The 18,409-nt window shown below is 42.5% G+C and overlaps 1 protein-coding gene across 1 annotated transcript; it reads left to right on the top strand.

Moving 5' to 3' along the window:
- The first annotated feature begins 1,642 nt into the window (after positions 1–1,642).
- Positions 1,643–13,011, top strand: skic8 (SKI8 subunit of superkiller complex). The gene is made up of 11 exons (XM_015952203.3): positions 1,643–1,830; positions 1,908–1,930; positions 2,005–2,032; positions 2,520–2,625; positions 2,766–2,938; positions 3,017–3,165; positions 3,265–3,358; positions 3,577–3,670; positions 10,602–10,694; positions 10,768–10,846; positions 12,818–13,011. The coding sequence occupies exons 2-11, from the start codon at positions 1,919–1,921 to the stop codon at positions 12,905–12,907; spliced, it is 918 nt and encodes a 305-aa protein (XP_015807689.1). The 5' UTR covers positions 1,643–1,830; positions 1,908–1,918; the 3' UTR covers positions 12,908–13,011.
- The last annotated feature ends 5,398 nt before the right edge of the window (positions 13,012–18,409 follow it).

The following is an 18,409-nucleotide window of genomic DNA, read 5'->3' as shown; positions in this document are numbered from 1 at the left end:
GTATTGTTAGAAAATCCTTTTATTTGTGTGGAAATGAACAAATCTTGTTTGCAATCAGTGGCCCACATTTGTGGGAGTATTTAGTAGTATGGTATCTCATATAAAATGCTGATTCTGAAGGAAACTAAAGGTTGTCTGACAAATGTAGCGGGGTGTACTCATTTATGCTGAGCACTGTATAAAGGACCACCTCCCAAATGTTTAATCACAGTTCATTCATTTAGAACAGCACCGGATAGAAGGAAATCTGTTAAAACCAGCTTACTGTCCTCCTTTCTTCTCACAATTAAAAGATGGCTTTTTTTTTGCATTAAAATTGATGTCAAACTCTGACCCATACTGAGAGCAGACCGTCAGTAACTGCTGAAAGCCAGCACTGTATGGGCAGATGATCACCAAATCATCTGTATACATTAAGCGGTTTATTATTGTCCCACCAACCACACATCCAGTTCTGCAGTCATTAAGCCGCTTCGACAGATCGTCCATATAGACATTAAAAAGAAGAGGAGACAGAATACTTCCTTGTCCAACACTGCTTAAAAGGAGAGGACACACAATTACCCCATTTTACATACATGGATTGGTGAGCATACCAAAAGGATAAAATCCTAATTACAGACTTAGGAACACCCTGTCCTGTAATTTATAAAACAAATTTTCATGGTTAACACAATCAAAAGCCTTTGATGTGTCAATAAAATCCATAAAAATAGTGGAACTATGCTCGTTATAAAAATCTAAAAACTCTTTCACAGCAAAAACACACGTCTGTACCATGCTTTGATTTAAACCCAAACTGATTGTCAGTTGTCAGAATAAAATGCTCCATTCTATTTAAAATAACTTTCTCCATGACTTTAGATAAAATACTGGCCAGAGCTATTGGCCGATAATTATCTCTGCTACTGATTTTGCCAGCTTTATCTTTCAAGATTGGCACTAATGTAACAGATAAAATGGAGTCAGGTAAAATGCCATGAATTAAAACCCCTGTAAAACAGATAGCAAGCAGAGGAACGAGTTTTCTACTGGCATGTTTTAGGTGTTCTGCAGAGATATTACATTAAATAGCTTGATTGGTATTTTGGAGTTGCATGGAGGGTAAATGGGTTAAGCAGCGACACCTGGTGGCCACCTAGATGTCATTTTTTTTATTCATTTTATGTCAAATGTATTATTGAGAGAGTCAAAGTTTACAGCACTTAGACCGCCTTCCTTATCTTCACTTAAGGCTGTTTGCAAGTTGGAATACATCTGTCCTCATCTGTTTAAACGTGTATTGTTTAATTTAACGCCGATTATGAGATTTAGACCTAATTCTCATTCTTCGAGAGGAGAAACACGCCTGCACACAGCTGGGTAACATTTGGCAGTTTTATATAAAATAAATATGTAATTTACTCAGCTTCAATAAGATAACCTCAATGCTAAAGAGCAACAGATATAAATGCAACAAGATTTCTAATAAATTCAATTTTTATGTTTTTTTTTTTTTTGATAATTTTTTAAGAAACAGAAAAAACTAGTTAGCTAAACAGGACAGAATGGTTATTTACCCCAAAACAGCAGGCACCTGAAATAGCCAATCAGAGGCGAGAAAGGCGGGGCCTTGATTGGACATCCTAGGATTCCAAATTCCACCGTCAGGTGTCGCTGCTAAACCTCTCCGGTTCCACTGCTAACTTGCTGCTAACAAAAGCTAGCCAGCGCTAGCTCCACCTGTCCGTTTACCTGTTAAGACCTGACCAGATGCGTCTGTTGCATCGAGATCAAACTACTGAAGCCATTTCCTTCCGTCCGAGTCCAGGAAGCCGCTCCTCAGAAGACGTGAGTTGTTTTCATGGCTACACGCGCGCGACCGTAAGGGTTAGCTCACCTCCATGTTTGTTTCCGTTTCCTGGCAGGGACCAGAGCTATGAGCACCCAGGTAAGCTGCTGCAGGCGGAGGCAGGTGTGTGTCGGTGTTTGATCAGACACTAACGGACCTGTGTTCCATTTCAGTACAGCATCCTGTTCAAACAGGAGCACGGTGAGTAGCCTCCGCTAGCTGTAGCATCCCTCCTCGGGGAGAAGAGCATGCTTACTGGGTCCCAGCTGGAACAGTTAGGGACTCGGATCTACACGAGTCCAGGTCAGGGCTGGTATCCAGCAGGTGTCACCCAGCTTCAGCTCACCTGAGTTCAGTCAGCAGGTGCTGAACAGGTGTGTTGGAGCGGAGAAACCACTGAAACATGCTGGATACCGGGTCTGAATAGCCCTGATCTCCATCGTTGTTCTGGTTCTGTTGCACCTGAAGTAAGTCCATCTGAGGCTCGGTTCTTTTCTGCTCAGTCCCATGGCCCATGGGTGATTGACATCTGTGGATTCTGATGATGGCTCGTTTGTGGTTGTAGCACTAGCACCAGAGTGTTGACCTCTTAGATGGAGAAGCGTGTTGGTGTTAGTTAAAATCCCTCCTGAAGGTGCTGAACCTGACCGGGTTTCTCTGGCCTTCCTTCACCTTGTTTTGTCTGCAGCCCATGATGATGCCATCTGGACGGCAGCGTGGGGGAAAAGTGAGGCGGACGGCTCAGAGACCATCATCACCGGTTCACTAGATGACATGGTGAAAGTCTGGAAGTGGTGTGTGTGTGACTTTAACACCTTTGCTTGATGACTGCAGTAATTTAGTCAGGGTTAATTTCCTTACACTTGATATTCTTACAAAATAAAAGCACCCAGAGTGTAATGTCTTCTTTACTTTAGGACTTTTGCTTCTGCAGGTCTGATGAGAAGCTGGAGTTGCAGTGGACTCTGGAGGGCCACCAGCTGGGTGTGGTGTCAGTGGACATCAGTCAGAATGGAGCCATCGCTGCCTCCAGCTCCCTCGATGCACACATCCGTCTCTGGGACCTGGAATCTGGAAAACAGGTCAAGTCTATGGATGCAGGACCAGGTAAGAAGGTCTTTGGGACCAAACTCCCCAAACAGATTTCCATCGACTGTCTAATCGTCCTTCTGCTGGCCTCCCTAGTTGATGCGTGGACCGTGGCCTTCTCTCCAGACTCTAAACACATCGCCACGGGAAGCCACCACGGCAAAGTCAACATCTTTGGAGTGGAAAGTGGCAAGAAGGAATACTCTCTGGACACTCGAGGGAAATTCATCCTGAGTATCGCTTATGTGAGAGTAGTTTGAGCCTGAGCGAAACGTTCCTCTTTAACTCGGCCTTTAAGTATTCCTGTCATTCAATCATCCTGCTGCTGCCGTTTTGCTCCGCAGAGTCCGGACGGGAAGTACTTGGCCAGCGGGGCTATCGATGGAATCATCAATATCTTTGACATTGCCACGGGGAAGCTGCTCCACACGCTGGAAGGTAATGACTCTCACTTCCCTCTAATGACCGTAGGGGAGCTGTGACAAGCAGAAAGGTCATGCGGGGTCACCTCAGGGCTCAGGCCATGGCGGCGACCACACCCTCATGTAGCAGTAAGGTATGGTTTGTGCACGTTTACAGGAAAACATGTCACGAGTATGTTAGAGCTGGACACGTATGAGCACACAGACGTGTTTCTAAAAGCTGTTCTTGTTCAGGTCACGCCATGCCCATCAGGTCCCTCACCTTCTCTCCCGACTCCCAGCTGCTGGCCACTGCGTCGGATGATGGATACATCAAAATATACGACGTGTGAGTATCCAGATGGTGCCGCTAGAGAAGTTAGCCATTAAATGTTTTGGTACAGGGTAGGGTTGTCACGGTATGAAAATGTAACCTCACGGTTATTGTGGCCAAAATTATCACGGTTTTCGGTATTATCGCGGTATTTTTTAAACGGTGTTGCATATGTTCAGAAAGCATTGATAGTCCTGTTCTACACAAACTGAAATAGTTCTGAAAAGGTTTAACAGTGTTTATTAAACCTAAAATAACACAAAGCCTTAGCAAAAGTGCAACTTTTCACAAGTAAAGGAACAAATAGCTTATTTTTCTGGAACATGTTACAGTAGTCAGTGCAGGTTTAAATTATACAAATCCAAACATTCAAAACATAAACAATATGTAAACAAATCAAAGAAACACCACTTGTTTTCTCATATACTTGTTTTCTTCATTATCAAAATGAAAATCTAAAACTCCAGTCCACACTTGACTTGAGCGCTGTACAAGTCAACCTTAAAAAATATGTATTTAAAATAAATAGCCACTTTAAACAAATTACTAAAATAACTACTACACTATGTAATCAAATCCAAATGTTCAAGTATAAATGGCATTGAATAAGTAAACAAATCAATGACAAGGAACTAATTGTATATTTCTCTTCATCATCAACAAATAAGATGCTTCATCCAGCAACAGGGTGTCCGTGACACGGTTTAAATGCTGCCAGAGGACGCTGCGGCTGCAGTATATAGTGACTCGTTGCGTTCTCCCTCAATCAAAAGTCCTCACGTCATGCATTTAAGCTAAAATGCTAATGTTAACTTACCTTGCACTGGCTGTAGAGACGTGGGTGATGGTCACTCAGATGTGCCATTCGATTCGAAGTGTTGCTGCCTTTTGCAGACACTTGTTTCCTGCACGTTCTGCAAACGGGATAGCCGTCTTCTATTAACTGTCCCTCAGCATTTTTCAGAAATCCAAAATATGCCCATACTTCCGATTTAGTCTTCTTTGAGGGCTGATGGATGTCCTGGGCGCTGCCGTCGCCTCCTTCGGCCATTATTTCAGCTTCAAAGTTTTGGTGCCGTTGCAAACTAAAAAGTGCGTGTGCGCGCCGCGGGAACTTCAGCTGAAGCGACGGTGGCTGGTAAGGGTCATCGCACCGAAACCGCGGCCACGGTTAACCCACCGAGATAATTTAGTTTTTTAAAAACTGGACGGTTATTTTTATTGTCAACTTTTTTACCGGGGTTTACCGCTATACCAGTTACCGTGACAACCCTAGTACAGGGAAGAACACAGCGCTCCTGGCAGAGGACTGCTGCTGGACTGCCTCTTGACCTCTGACATTAACCTTGTTGGACTTTTACAGTGCTACAAGAGTTCAAACCAAAATGTGCTGACCCTGGCCCTCCAGGCGCAGAGCTGAATAGGCTCGATCTACTATCTCAGTTGTCTTTACTCTAGACAGTACATGACACTAGACAACATTTCAGTTAGAAGCTGCTGATGGTCGTGCTAGAGTAGCTGCAGGCTAGTGCTATAAGATCCTAATGGTCTTCACTGTCAGAATGATGGCAGCTCGTTCAGACAAGGACATGGTCCTAACCAGGACGAGGTCCTTAAAGAGCATCTTTAATGTTCTTTAAATGGTAGACAAAGATCATCAAAGGTCAAAACGTTACTCTGGCTGCCCCTCCAGGTATTCAGATAACTAGCAGGTGTTTAAAAATACTAAATCAAGGGAAGTGGGCGGGCTTCCCTAAAACACAGTTTTGGAGTCATGTGACTTGTTATGTACATCAAGGAAAACAGAGAGGAAGAGGAGCTTGACTGTTTATTTTTAGTTGCTGAGGTAACACTGATTCAACTAGCTCAACGATGTTTGTGCACGTTGGAGTTGTACAAACTCCTGTTTGTCTGGACATCGTGTTCATCCATTCCCACAACAGAAAATGAATATGAGAAGCAAAGAGATCATATAAACGTAGAGGCGACATGGGCCAGGGTTTCTATTGGTGCTAGTTTAACTGCGGGTCGCCATCTTGGATGGGTCACCAGTCGCCCCCAGTCATTGGACTAGAAAAGTCAATAGTAATTAGGGATGAGCGAGTACACCACTATCTGTATCTGTACTGGGAGTGGGCGTCGGCGTGGCCTAACCCGGAAGTGGGTGTGGTTTACATCAATGCATTATTTTAAGTCTTAAATTGATATGGATTGATCAGAAGTTACTGTGTGTTATTGTTTATTTGAAAACTATTTACAGAGCAGCCTCAGAACTGAGATTAAATATTTTTGATCACAGTAGTAAAGGAACTGTTACAGAACAAGTTTTTCAATAAAATCAGAACATTAATATTTAAGTGCATGGATTAAAGCAGCTTTCCGGAGTTTTCCTCTTTCAGAAGTTATGTATGATTTGTCAGAAATCCGTAAAAGTGATTATCATGTACTGTGATATAATATAAGCAATACGTCTTTTTTTTTTTTTTGCTAAGCACGCCCCCTGCCCCGCAGAGCTCCATGCAATAGGAAACTGAGCACCGACCAGAACTAACCAATAGCGTTAGACTACTGCTTACATGCTTCAAATTTAAGGAATACCTTGGCTGATGCAGAGTTGATGAACTTTTCACGGACAAGTAAGTCTCTAAAATGTAAATATATGAAAACACAACATGTCATGAGAATAATACTTGTAAAACAACGTGCATTAGCTCTGTTTGTCCGCTACAGAAGCACATTTATAAACTCAAACGTGAAGTCGACATCTTAAAAAAAACAGAGGAACAGCATTTTTGTGTGATACCCTTGTCAGCCACTAGATGGTGGCATCGGATAAGAGAAATACTCCGGAAAGAAGCTTTAATACTTCTGAACTCATGCAGTAGGAACTTGGAAATATGAAATACTAGAACCAGACACAACTTTTTTTATTTTAATTTGATTATTTAAATTAAAATGTTATTCAGTCTCAGCTGAAGTACCCTCTGTATCACTCATTTTATAAGAGAGAGAGCGACACAGAGAGAGAAAACCAGAGTGACCGACGCAGCATGAGCCGTGTTCAGCTCTGTCTTGTCAAATGTACCAAGTACGTTACAAAAAAAGTAACTTTAAATATTCAACCGAAAAAGAGGTGAGCTGAGGAAAACTTAGGGAGTACTGAAGAAACGTGAGCAACAGTGAAGCAAGCACAGAAAGATCCTATACTGTCTGTGTGTGTGCGTGGCTGGGCTGGACTGAGCTCCCGGCTGCAGAGTTTTGTATGTAGGGAGGGGCGGGCGCTCTATGTGACTGGCCAATCACAGAGCGTGGACAGTCAGTTACCCAGTGAGGATTTTCCTTCAGCACGATTACAGATATTTACGAGTTTTACTCGTTTCATGCTCGTATTCGTCAAAAATGCTTTATCCGTACCGGATACTCGTTTGGCTCATCCCTAGTAGTAATCCCACATAACCTGTTTTAAATAGTACGCTGGTTGTTGGAACTGTAGACCACATAAAAACAGGCACAGTTGCTCACTCAGCATCAACTCCGATTAGGTTTTGGGGTGAGGGACCCATCCAATATGGCGGCAAAGTGATTACACTCCAGTGCTCCATAGGGAGCATCAGTCTCCTCCCTCTCTGGTCGGCTCACGGGTCCCCGGTAAAACGAAAAAATGAATGCAAGTCAACAGGGCTAAACTATTTTCTAACCCGCTTTGCCTTACGCCCTGGATCACACACATGTTGTACTGCAGTTTAAATGAAAAGTAATGATGGTGTTTCAACGACGCCAGTCACGTACTTTGAGAATTATTAGCTTGTAAAAGTTCATAATTAGCATGACTACAAACCAGACATCGGCACGTCGCATATGTGACGTCACCACATAAGCTTCTCCCCTTAGCGTAGCTGCTACTTACCACATGATCAGATTTATGGTGGTTCTTTCCTCCTGTGGGAAGTTTGCTGAACTTACAGCCATTTTCCCTCAGTTTTCTCCGTGTCTGGGTTGATGACGTCACTTTTGTGAAGCGCATTTATAGTCCTGGACTACTTTTCACACAAAACCGTTCAAAAATAAGCACATTCTTGGTATCGAAATGCACCTTTAAAATTCTCAGACATCATATGTGAACTCCAGGGCACAAAACAAGCGGGATTAGAAAATAGCGTTTTTAGGCCCGTTGACTTGCATTCGTTTTTTTGTTCTTCCGGGGACCCGTGGTCCGGAAGTAGGTGGGTGTGCCTTAGGCTCCCTATGTCGCCTCTACGTATTTCGTTTTCTTTTCATCTTGTTCCCAGCTCTTGTTGCAACTAGCTGTTCATTTCATAAAAATAGTACATTTGTACTAAGTGCATAACTCCTCAAGGACCTACACACAGTAAACATTACAATACAGGTCAGGTCATTAAGCCAATCAGTTGAAAGTTTCCTATACAACCCTGCTGGGTTCCTACCCAGCAGGTTGCATCGAGTCACTGACGAGTGTCAGAGTGTTTACAGCAATTCTCATACTAAGCAAGCATGCAGCGACAGTGGAAGGGAAAACTCCCTTTTAACAGGAAGAAACCTCCAGAGGATCCTGGCTCAGTATAAGCAGCCATCCTCCACGACTCACTGGGGATGGAGAAGACAGAGCAGACACACTCACACACATACCATATACCAAGTAGTGTTTCTATGGTTACATTGGGATTTCTTAGTAAATATTCTATTTGGTGAGAGATAAACTTTATTGTATTTATCCTAGTGAATTTATAATTAAACGGATAAACTAGTAGTAGCACATTCAATGTCAAAGAGAGTAAAATGTTATTATCAGGAGAGGGAGAATGTTTAAGTGGTTAGCAGCAGTGTGCTAGACGATGGCCCCCTCCATGAGGCTACCACAGCTCAGCAGAACATCAGTGTAGCTTCTTCTGGGGAGAAAAACACTTAGAGAAAAAATTGCTGAAATTGCAGGAAATAATAAAGTTAAAGAGCAAATTGTAAAAGAAAGTAGTCGAGTGTGGCAAGTGGTCAGTGTGTCCTCCAGCAGTCTAAGCCTATAGCAGCATAACTACAGAGATAACTCTGGATAACCTAGCCTTTTAGATGGGCCCGCGCAGCAGACAGAAGCCGCGATCAGACAGAGATGCGCCAAGCTGCGGGGAGGGGAGAAACGGGTGGAAAACAGAGGTCTCCCAGAGCTCCACAAGCCGGCAGCCCGCGCAGCAGACAGAAGCCGCGATCAGACAGAGATGCGCCAAGCTGCGGGGAGGGGAGAAACGGGTGGAAAACAGAGGTCTCCCGAGAGCTCCACAAGCCGATAGTCGGAACCCAGCTCCACCAACATGTTATATTTCAACCCATTTTCTAAAGTGTGGCATTATGTTAAATGCACTGGGTTTTACCCTATTACATTTAAATGTCATGGTTAAACAGTACATGTTAAAATCTAAGCTCAGCTCGGCAGTGACCTAAAATACATGAATATAATTTTACTTACCGAAAAAAATGAAGTGGAGACTCCTTGGACGCTCCATTAGTGCAATTAATGCCACAGCAAGTCATTTTGTCCAACAATTGCACAAAAAATATCCAAAAAAGAATACACAAACACAGACTCAAAATGCCGGAACAGTTTCCAAGCCAGACCGAGGCTCTACTGAGGCCTTTCCACGGAGCTAGCTCTGTTGGTGTTAGCAGCTAACAACAGCTAAACTTACTGAGGCGACTCTTTTTTTCTCTGTCATGCCGTGCTTCCTCTGAAGATGCCCATGCATCACCCATGCGCTCCTGTGAAAGGAGAGTTTCACTTTGCAGAGTTTGCACCCTACGGGCCTTTTATCTTTGTATAATGCTCCCAAACTTTTCAGCAACGTTGCGACTCGCCACTTTCTCCGGTGATGAAGGCTGAGCTGGAAGGCCACCACTGCGCATGCACCTAGGAGCTAAAGCGGCAGCTGAGCAGAAAGGCAGAACGCGAATGCAGAACATCTGCAGCAGGCGAGATTAAAACATTTTTTAATAAAATTAGGTCGATTTTATTTGTCTGCGTCATCATGATGAGTCGCCTAATCGTGGCAGCCCTAGCCATCTTGCTGCGGCTGCCTCATGCTCTGTTTTGGCTTGAGAGGGGAGGGCCTGGTGACGTAGTGTTGAGTCTGTGGCTTTGATTGGTTTGGAGTATGTAGTGAGTCTAGGATGCTGCTACCTGATAGGTTATAATGAAAAAAGGAAACTTTTTTAATAGAAATTTAATCGACCTGTTTTTTCATCTATCGCACCACATGTCTATTGAATTATCGTCCAGCCCTAGTTTGGACACACCTTCTCACTCAATGTGTTGCCTTTATCTTCGTGACCATTTACACTGCGAGATTCTCACTGAAGGCATCAAAACTATGAATGAATACACGAGGAGTTATGTACTTAACCTAAAAAAGGTGAAATACCTGAAAACGTGTTTTATATTCTGTTTTCTTCTAAATAGCCACCCTTTGCTCTGATTACTGGTTTACACACTCTTGGTATTCTCCTGATGAACTTCAACACCTGAAATGGGTTTCACGGTCGGGGTTTGGTGGGGCTGGATGGTGTAAGTTCAGTCTACAACAGGTGGTGTGGTGTTCACATATAAATCTGAGGGACTTCTCAGGAATGCAGAAATTCCCAAGCCTGTGGGCGGGGCTTAATATGCACAGGAAAGTCCACTCCATAAGGTAAACAAAGGCGGACATGAGCTGTGTTGCTTTTGGAGATTCTGAACCACATTATTGTTTTGATTATTTAGACGGGTGAGCTAGGACAGCCTAGTTGAAAGAGTAATGGCACTTTTATTTTCAAATGAAACTATAAAGTTTAGACCTGCTACAACATGAGAGCTTCACTGTGTGTTTAACATGGAAGACAGTTTAACAGGACGTGGTCCTAGCCAGGATGGGTTCTGAAGCCTTCTGCTGCCTGTGTTTGATAGGCAACATGCCAGCCTGGCTGGCACGCTGAGCGGCCATGGGTCCTGGGTTCTGAATGTGGCCTTCTCACCAGACAACACACACTTTGTCTCCAGGTAAGGCCCACCTGCTGCAGCTATAATGTTATTATGGGATGTGTTAAGACAGTCTCTTCGGTTTGTCCTCCAGCTCATCTGATAAGAGCGTGAAGGTTTGGGACGCCAGCACCAGAACTTGTATCAACACCTTCTTCGACCATCAAGACCAGGTGAGTCTACTCACTGGTGTGTCCTGGTTCCAGCTGTGTGTGTGAGCTGTAGCTTACCAAACAGCCAAGCATTTCACCAAATGACCAGAAGTTAACTTTGAAGAAGTTTGACCTGTAAGTTAAGACAGGTCGCTCTGACACAGTGGTGCCGATATGAGTTGTATGAACTTGAGCCGATATTCTAAAGTAATCCTGCGTACGTCACGAGTCCTCAAGGCTGCTAGATGCAGGACTTCTCATCTGTCCGCTCTGAATAAAGTCTATGTTCCCCGACATAAATGACTTAAAACTTCATGTAATTGTATTTTGTTGTATGAACAATGTGTTTACATCCAAAGTGCTTTAATAACGAGTCCTATACTTTACATTAGTGAATGATGGGTTGATGATGGGAATATTTTTCCTGTAATCATTTATTTCTGATATGAAATTTCACCACATTAGTGTTTGTTTAATCTATCAGTATATTCACAGCTCATAATAGTGTTATTAAGGGTTAAAACACTTTTACTTTGTAGTGGAACACATTTGTTAATTATTATCAATAAGATGTGATATTCTATATAAATATGGAATATCAACCTGATTGATCTTTGAATGTTTAATCGGAAGATTCTAGGGTTCTTTGCTTCTTCAGGGACCATAAACACACTTCGTATTAATTCAGACAGAGTCAGTATATAGTTTATAAAATAAATTTAATTATTTTTCCTAAACTAATAATTTATACATGACAAGATATGAACAATGAGATGTGGTGTGGTGGATGTGAGGTGTCGTGATGGAAGCTAGATGTTGTAGCAACCGTTCTTTGTGTCTGAGAGAAAAGTCTGGCTGTAAAGTAATTTGTTGTTATAAACTAGTAGGGTTGGGCATCGTTTGATTTTGAACGATTCTGATTCCTCGTTTCGATTCCAGTTCCTATCGATTCCCGATTCCGATTCTTTCAAGACATGACATGTTTTACATGAGCTAGCTAACCACAGGTCCTAGTTGATGAAATAATCTTAACTCCAACATGAATTTTAATTCTATGAACAACAACATCACCTTCATTCAGACAAAAACACGTTTTGGAGAAAAAAGAAAAAGACTTGCAGCACAACCAGTGTGTTTGTTTCTGACCACAACCAAAGTCTGGAAGAAGCCTCTGGGATGAGAGGCTAAAAGTCTCCAACACATCCAGAAACGTCCAGCTGTTTTCAGCTAAAACTCTCAGGATGATCATGTCCAGGATGACTGAGGACTACACCTCCATGCTGCAGCAGCGTTCAGTCAGAACAGGAAGTGAAGTTTAAATGTAGCTGCTGTCAGTAACAATCTAACAGATTTTAAACATTATAACTCTCAACAGAAATAGTTCAGAAAGGAAATTAAAATGTTCACAGCGTTGTGTGTGATTTATTATTATTATTTATTTATTGTGGCAGAAGCTGGTGTGGTCCTACAAGGTCCTACACTCCCAGTGTAAAAGCCAGAGTGTCTTGTCTGGATGCTTTGTCTATTTGTATATAAACAAGCACTGAGCAGAACCTTCTGGGTTTGGAGGCCAACTAGAAAGTGGATTTATTTCTGTAGATGAAAGGTTATTATGTTATATATGTGAAAATTGATCATTTACCATTTAAATAATATGTTGCAACAATCAAAGATGCTACAGCGTGCGGCCATTGTTGGAGAAATGGATGTGTCATAACAAACACACACACACATTCAGTCAGATCTACGTTTGCAGACCCTCATGAGGATATGGATCTGCAGAACCAGAATCTCTATAGGGCTGTTTGCTGCTTAGCTCTTACTTTAGTTTCTTCTCCAGCGGTTTATTTATTTATTTATTTTTCTGGTTAGCCTGTGCTACTAACGCTAACCACATGGGTCAGACGTGGAGAAGACCCACATAGCTTCCTACCTAACCTGTGTTTTCTACACATAGCGCCTTACAGACTTTACCATCTCTATTGTCTTCAGGTCTGGAGTGTAAAGTACAACAGCAACGGCTCAAAGGTTGTCTCGGCCGGTGACGACCGCGCCATCCACATCTACGACTGTCCGCTGTGACGAGCAGCAGAGCTCACCGGCACAAGTGGATCACGGCTGGCTTTGATCTTTGTGCCTCTGATGGATTTTTGTGCAACAATCTAATAAAACAGCTGTTTTTGGTTCTTTGTTCACCTCCTCTTTTGAGTTGACAAGCAGATATCATCTCTGTTAGTTGGTCCGGTCCTTTTTACCGGAGGAGACGATAGTGTTGGCAAAGTCTGTTTTTAAAACAAACTAGTTCATTTTTTAGTTAAAGAGCAAGTCACCCCCAAATCAACTTTTGCTGATAAATGTGTGTGTGTGTGGGGGGGGGGGTGGCATCCATCACTGCCTCAGTGCTGCTCTCTTGATCCGCCAGGCCATGCCTCTTTCAGAAGCGTTTTCCTAACAGGAAGTGTAGATGAAATAAGTCTCCACCCATGCATTGACCCTCACTTTAAATCTGCCATCGGTATTGGCTAAGAGGTACCCTATGATGTCCACAGGCCCACAAGGACATTGTGACATGTTCAGGTCCGACGTGTTGCTACCATGACTCGATTGGTTTTCTCTGTGAGGAAGTCGTAGTCTGAGATGGAGCTGAATGCATTGTTGGTTCTTTTTTAAAACACAGAAAATGTTTCTTTTTACCTTGCTGACAGTTTTGTTCGCAGCTGCAATCTTCCTCAGAGCTGACACTGATGGTGGCGTCATCATGTTCGTCCTTCTGTGACGGCGTTGGCGCTACAGCATCTTCCGCCGCATCTTCCACCACGTCTTCGGGCCGTGTCTCCTCGGGGTCTGGCTTGGGCCCGACCTCTGGCTCTGCTGACTCGAGCAGGTTCACAGCTGTCGGACGGCTGCCCAAGCAGCCCGACAGAAACTTCTGTAAAGCCCCCCGCTGTTTCTTCTTTTGTTCCTCTTCATTTATTTATTTATTTTACGTTTTGCCGCACCCGAAAGCATCGTGAAAGTTAGCCTACTCAAAAACACCTGCTAGCTTTGTTGTGTCCCGCTCTGACTGACCGCTTCTCTGACATCCTTAATTGGGTGGCGCCCAAGTTGTAGGCTACAGTCATGGGCTGGGATTAATGTGACGTAGCTAATGTAACGTCTATGGTTAAGATAAACAGTGTCACTATTTTTAGTTAATAAGTATTGAAATAAATTGTAGATAGGAGTCCTATCATAGGACATTTGTACATTTTATTTTTATTTTTAATTTTGTCCTGTCTGGGCTCCATCCAGCCAATCAGGCCCTAGGCACGTGCCTACTTTGCCTTTGCGTTAATCCGGCTCTGTTTTTGCGTGATTCTATTCTTTCTCCATCAAAATAAACGGTCAAATACGGGAACTATCCGGTCAACACAAGCCCTGCTTTTAACTGTTTTGTTTTCTTGTGAAAATTGTTGCAAAGAGAAAATTAAACTTGAGTAACACTAGAGCCAGGCGCACTGCACCGTTATCTCCGTCACTGTAAATGAGGATCCTTTTCTGACCTTCCCCACCTACAAAGTTTAATTACAACAATCAAACGAGACAGAGCCTGAATTTGTATTCTGAACAGTTTAAACATGTTTTAAAATGAAACGTGTGACAAAAGTGGCACCTGCTCAGTAAAACCACCAACAGGGTGAAAAATATCTAAATATTGTAGGCAGAGACGGGCTACAACTTCTGGATCCATTTTATACAAATCATTTTATTGATTATTGTAACGTCCCGTCAGACACAATAACAGTCGGAGATGCTCACTTATGCTTTAGTCTTTTTAATGACTCCAAAAGAGTTGCTGCTGGCCGCAACCACGCCGAACACAGAGCCCAAACGAACAGAGAGGGAGCAAGACCAAATTAAATCTGCAAGCATCGTCGTTCGGCCCTCGCAGCAAAGCTGCTCGCCCTCCATCCGCACCCCCTCCGCTCCATCCCTGATGCTCTCCAAGCCCAGCTCCACGCCGCTCCGTCCTGGCCGGCAGCCCGGGGTACCAGGGCACGTCCGGAACAGAAACGTCGACCACCCCGACACCAGAAACCGCTAATGGTCACCTCGTCCGCACCTCACCCTGACTCAGCATCCCCTCTGAGCCCACCATTATATTACACGTCTCACCACTAGGGTATACTATTATCTTTACCACACTGGTGGTGTGATGACACCAACTTCAATGATTTTCTGACCACGTTTTGTGAAGTTATTGTAGGTTAAAGTTATCTAGGGGGCGCTGTGACCAACCACAGAAAAATCCCATTGAGGTCCGCTTTGGTTGATAAAGATGGTTTTCTGTTATTTTGGCATCAATCAGACGTGTGTTCTTTCTAGAGCCAGTGAGCTGAAAAGGGCGGAGCTACAGGTATTTGAACCAACAACCACATCAATGGGTTTGGTGCAGTCACGTGATGTCACAAGCCAAGTATAATGCCATTCTGACCTTGTCTTTAGAAGTTAATAAAGTTTGAACCCATCTAGGGGGCGCTGTGACCATTTACAACTAAATCCCATAGAGGTCATCTTTGGTCATCAAAGATGGTTTTCTGTTAATTTGGCATCAATCAAACGTTGCATGGGTCATCTAGAGACAAGAAGCTGTAAGTGGGCGGAGTTTAAGTGAATTGAACAAGTGTGCACATACATGTGTTGATTGCAGTTGTGTGATGACTCCCACCAAGTTTGATATAGTTTGGAGCTTTTTTGCAGAAGTTACAAAGGTTTTTTGTATCTAGGGGGCGCTGTCCCAAATTTAGGAAATATTCCATGAAGAAATTTTTAGGTTGATAAGTCATTTGTGTGCAGTTTGGTGTGAATTGCATCATGCATGTGTTATTCAGGGCCTAATATCTGTCAGGGGGCGGAGCTAAAGCAATATGAACCAATTACCACAGGATTGTGTTGGGTGCCTTTGTGTGATGACACATAGCAAGTTTGGTGCAGTTACGACCTTGTCTGTAGGAGTTATTACAGATTTAATGGTATGTAGGGGGCGCTGTGGTGATATTATACAACGTTCACCAACCGTTTGTACCTCGTTGGGTAAAGGGCATGATTGTTGATTGCCATGTTCAGTCTCGGGCAGATCGGAGGCCGTTTGTGGAAGTTACAGTCAAACGTAAGGTCACGGCGTCACGCCAGAATTCGCCATGGCATCAAAGCCCCTCCCTTTCTGGAAAGCTATCAGAACTGAATGGTCATTACAGCATCATGAAGACAGGGCATGACCTTAGTGTCATGTTGACTAAATTAGAGGGGACAAATATAGGCATTTCACCATAAAACAATAGACTTCCTGTGGTCAGGGGGCGGGGCTTAGGTGATGTCAGCTGTCCACATTGTCATTGTTTTGAGAAATATAAACTAAAACAGCTGGGAAGAGAGCGAGGTAGAGCAGCCATAACGACCGAAGCATAGAAAATATTTAGTTCCTTCATCCCAAGAAATCTCACTCTGAACTTTTATTTTAACTTGAGAGCTCTGTCCAATAAGGTCCAGAGCTCCAGAGATGTGGAGCCTCTAAAGAATATTACTGATGCTGAATTAAGCACGTGATCAACGTGTGTGTGTGTGTGTGTGTGTGTGTGTGTGTGTGTGTTGACGATTTTTACATTGAATCAGTATAACCATTTTTAATTTTAATCACTATAATCTTGTTCTGTTTATTTCAATTAATCATCTTCAATCTTTCAGTTAAAGTGTGTTGCTCAATCATTTACTCTTCATACATAAGGTGGAAGTATTATTCAGAAGGACCATTTTACAAAGGATCTATATTGCTTACTGGCTTTGCTAATGATGCTTTACAGGAAGTGTGACTTTGCACAAGTGTTGTAGAACAGCAGAAACAGTTCTCCAGACAGCAAGAGTCCATTAGGTTGCTATTGGAACGAGTAAAACAACGTATATCTGAAGTACGTGTAAATGACAAGCAGAAGATAGATTCAATTTGCAACTGAAATGTTCCAATACAGATTTTGGAAAATGTCCTTATTTGGTGAAAACTGAACTGCTGACTTCTGTTGCTGGGCAAAAGGTCACAAGCAGCTCCGTCTTGACTGTCGTTGGGCAGGGCAGATGAAGTCAAAATGGGCTTTGGACTGTGAACTCACAGAAGGAATGCCCTCCTTTGAGTGGAGAATGACATTTGATGTTTGAGTCCGCTGACGGGACTGCCCTGTGTGTGTGTGTGCGTGTGTGTGTGTGTGTGTGTGTGTGTGTAACTTTGACAATGAAAGGCTATGGAGGTCTCTTTCCAGGGTCACCTGAAAAGAACAGTGAGAGGAGTTTACCAGAAGGTAAAGAGGAATCTCACAGCAACAGTGTGTTGGGGGTTTGGAGAGAGAAAGGAGAAACTAAACTATTCAAGGTTTCTCAGTAAGCTCCCACTCAGGCCTTATGTAACATTGATCAATGCATCTGTTAACGAAAAGACTTTAATAACAGTATTTGCAATACATATAAATGATTTGATATTTTGCACCCCTACACATGTTCTGTCTTCAATGTTGTATACATTTTGTGATTTTGTTTGTTTGTTTGCTCAATAAAGTTCTGGGAAAGAAGTCCCCACTGAACCCTTGTGTAAGGGTTGCAGACCGGTGTGGCGCGGCCGAGGCCTGTAATCCATCAAATGGGCCAAAGTTACCTTTCTGTCTACCAGGACACAGGTTGTGCCGACCTTACACCAGCAGGTGGATATCTCTTAACTTGTCCAGTGCCCTTGTCTTCAAGACTTTTACCTAACCCCATTTAATCAAAGATATTTGTCTCCTAAAATGATTCATTCCTTCACAGCTTAAGAACAATTACATTAAACAATGAATGTTTCTTGTGAAGAGAACTGAATAATGTCCTGACTGCATCACAGTATTGAATGAATCATTTTTCATTTATTGACTGAATCCACATAAATGTCTCTTATGATTTCTGTCGGACCCTGAGTACACTGAGTCTACTTGTTGAATGTAACAATGATCCGTATATTCACACATCAATATTGTTATGAGTGTTTGACATTTTTACTTCAAATTAAAGCAAATAAGCTCTCTAAGCATCTTTGTAAACGCCAACATTACACTTGTAAGCTTTCGATTTGTCCAACTTGATAAATAAGTTATTAAAACTTAATTAAAATAAGAGTGTACCAAGTAATTATGAAAATGTAAATTAAATCAATGATCATGATCACTCTGGAATTAAGAATAGGAAATAGTTCTACATGAATCTGTATGCGTGTCTGATAAATGGAAATTGTATAGATTATTTCTTGTGGATAAGGAAGAAGAAATAAGATGTGTTTCGTCATTCTGCTCCTTTTCGTTCAAATTAGATTTTTTGTTATGTATATATTATTGTTTATATTTTTTATTTGTTTTTATTTTGAATGAAATAAACAAATAAAAAAATTTATTTAAAAAAAAATGAGTTGACACGTTCTCAATTCTTATGTTCCAGCGAGCTGGACATTAGGCCAGACTGCTTCAGCGAGTAAAGAACCATCCTGCTCAAGGTCAAACTTCTTTACAAAACTGCATCAGATGCAAAACAGCT

This window comes from Nothobranchius furzeri, chromosome 14 (genome assembly GCF_043380555.1).
Source record: "Nothobranchius furzeri strain GRZ-AD chromosome 14, NfurGRZ-RIMD1, whole genome shotgun sequence".
Lineage (NCBI taxonomy): Eukaryota > Metazoa > Chordata > Actinopteri > Cyprinodontiformes > Nothobranchiidae > Nothobranchius > Nothobranchius furzeri.
Note: the sequence above shows the minus strand (reverse complement) of the source record. Positions and strands in the feature narration are given on the sequence as shown.

Bases quoted from the DNA above. Each gene is read 5' to 3' on its own strand.
- skic8 (XM_015952203.3), top strand. The intron at 2,939-3,016 runs GTAAGAAGGTCT...TGGCCTCCCTAG, and splicing joins GTCTATGGATGCAGGACCAG to TTGATGCGTGGACCGTGGCC. The intron at 3,166-3,264 runs GTGAGAGTAGTT...TTTGCTCCGCAG, and splicing joins TCATCCTGAGTATCGCTTAT to AGTCCGGACGGGAAGTACTT.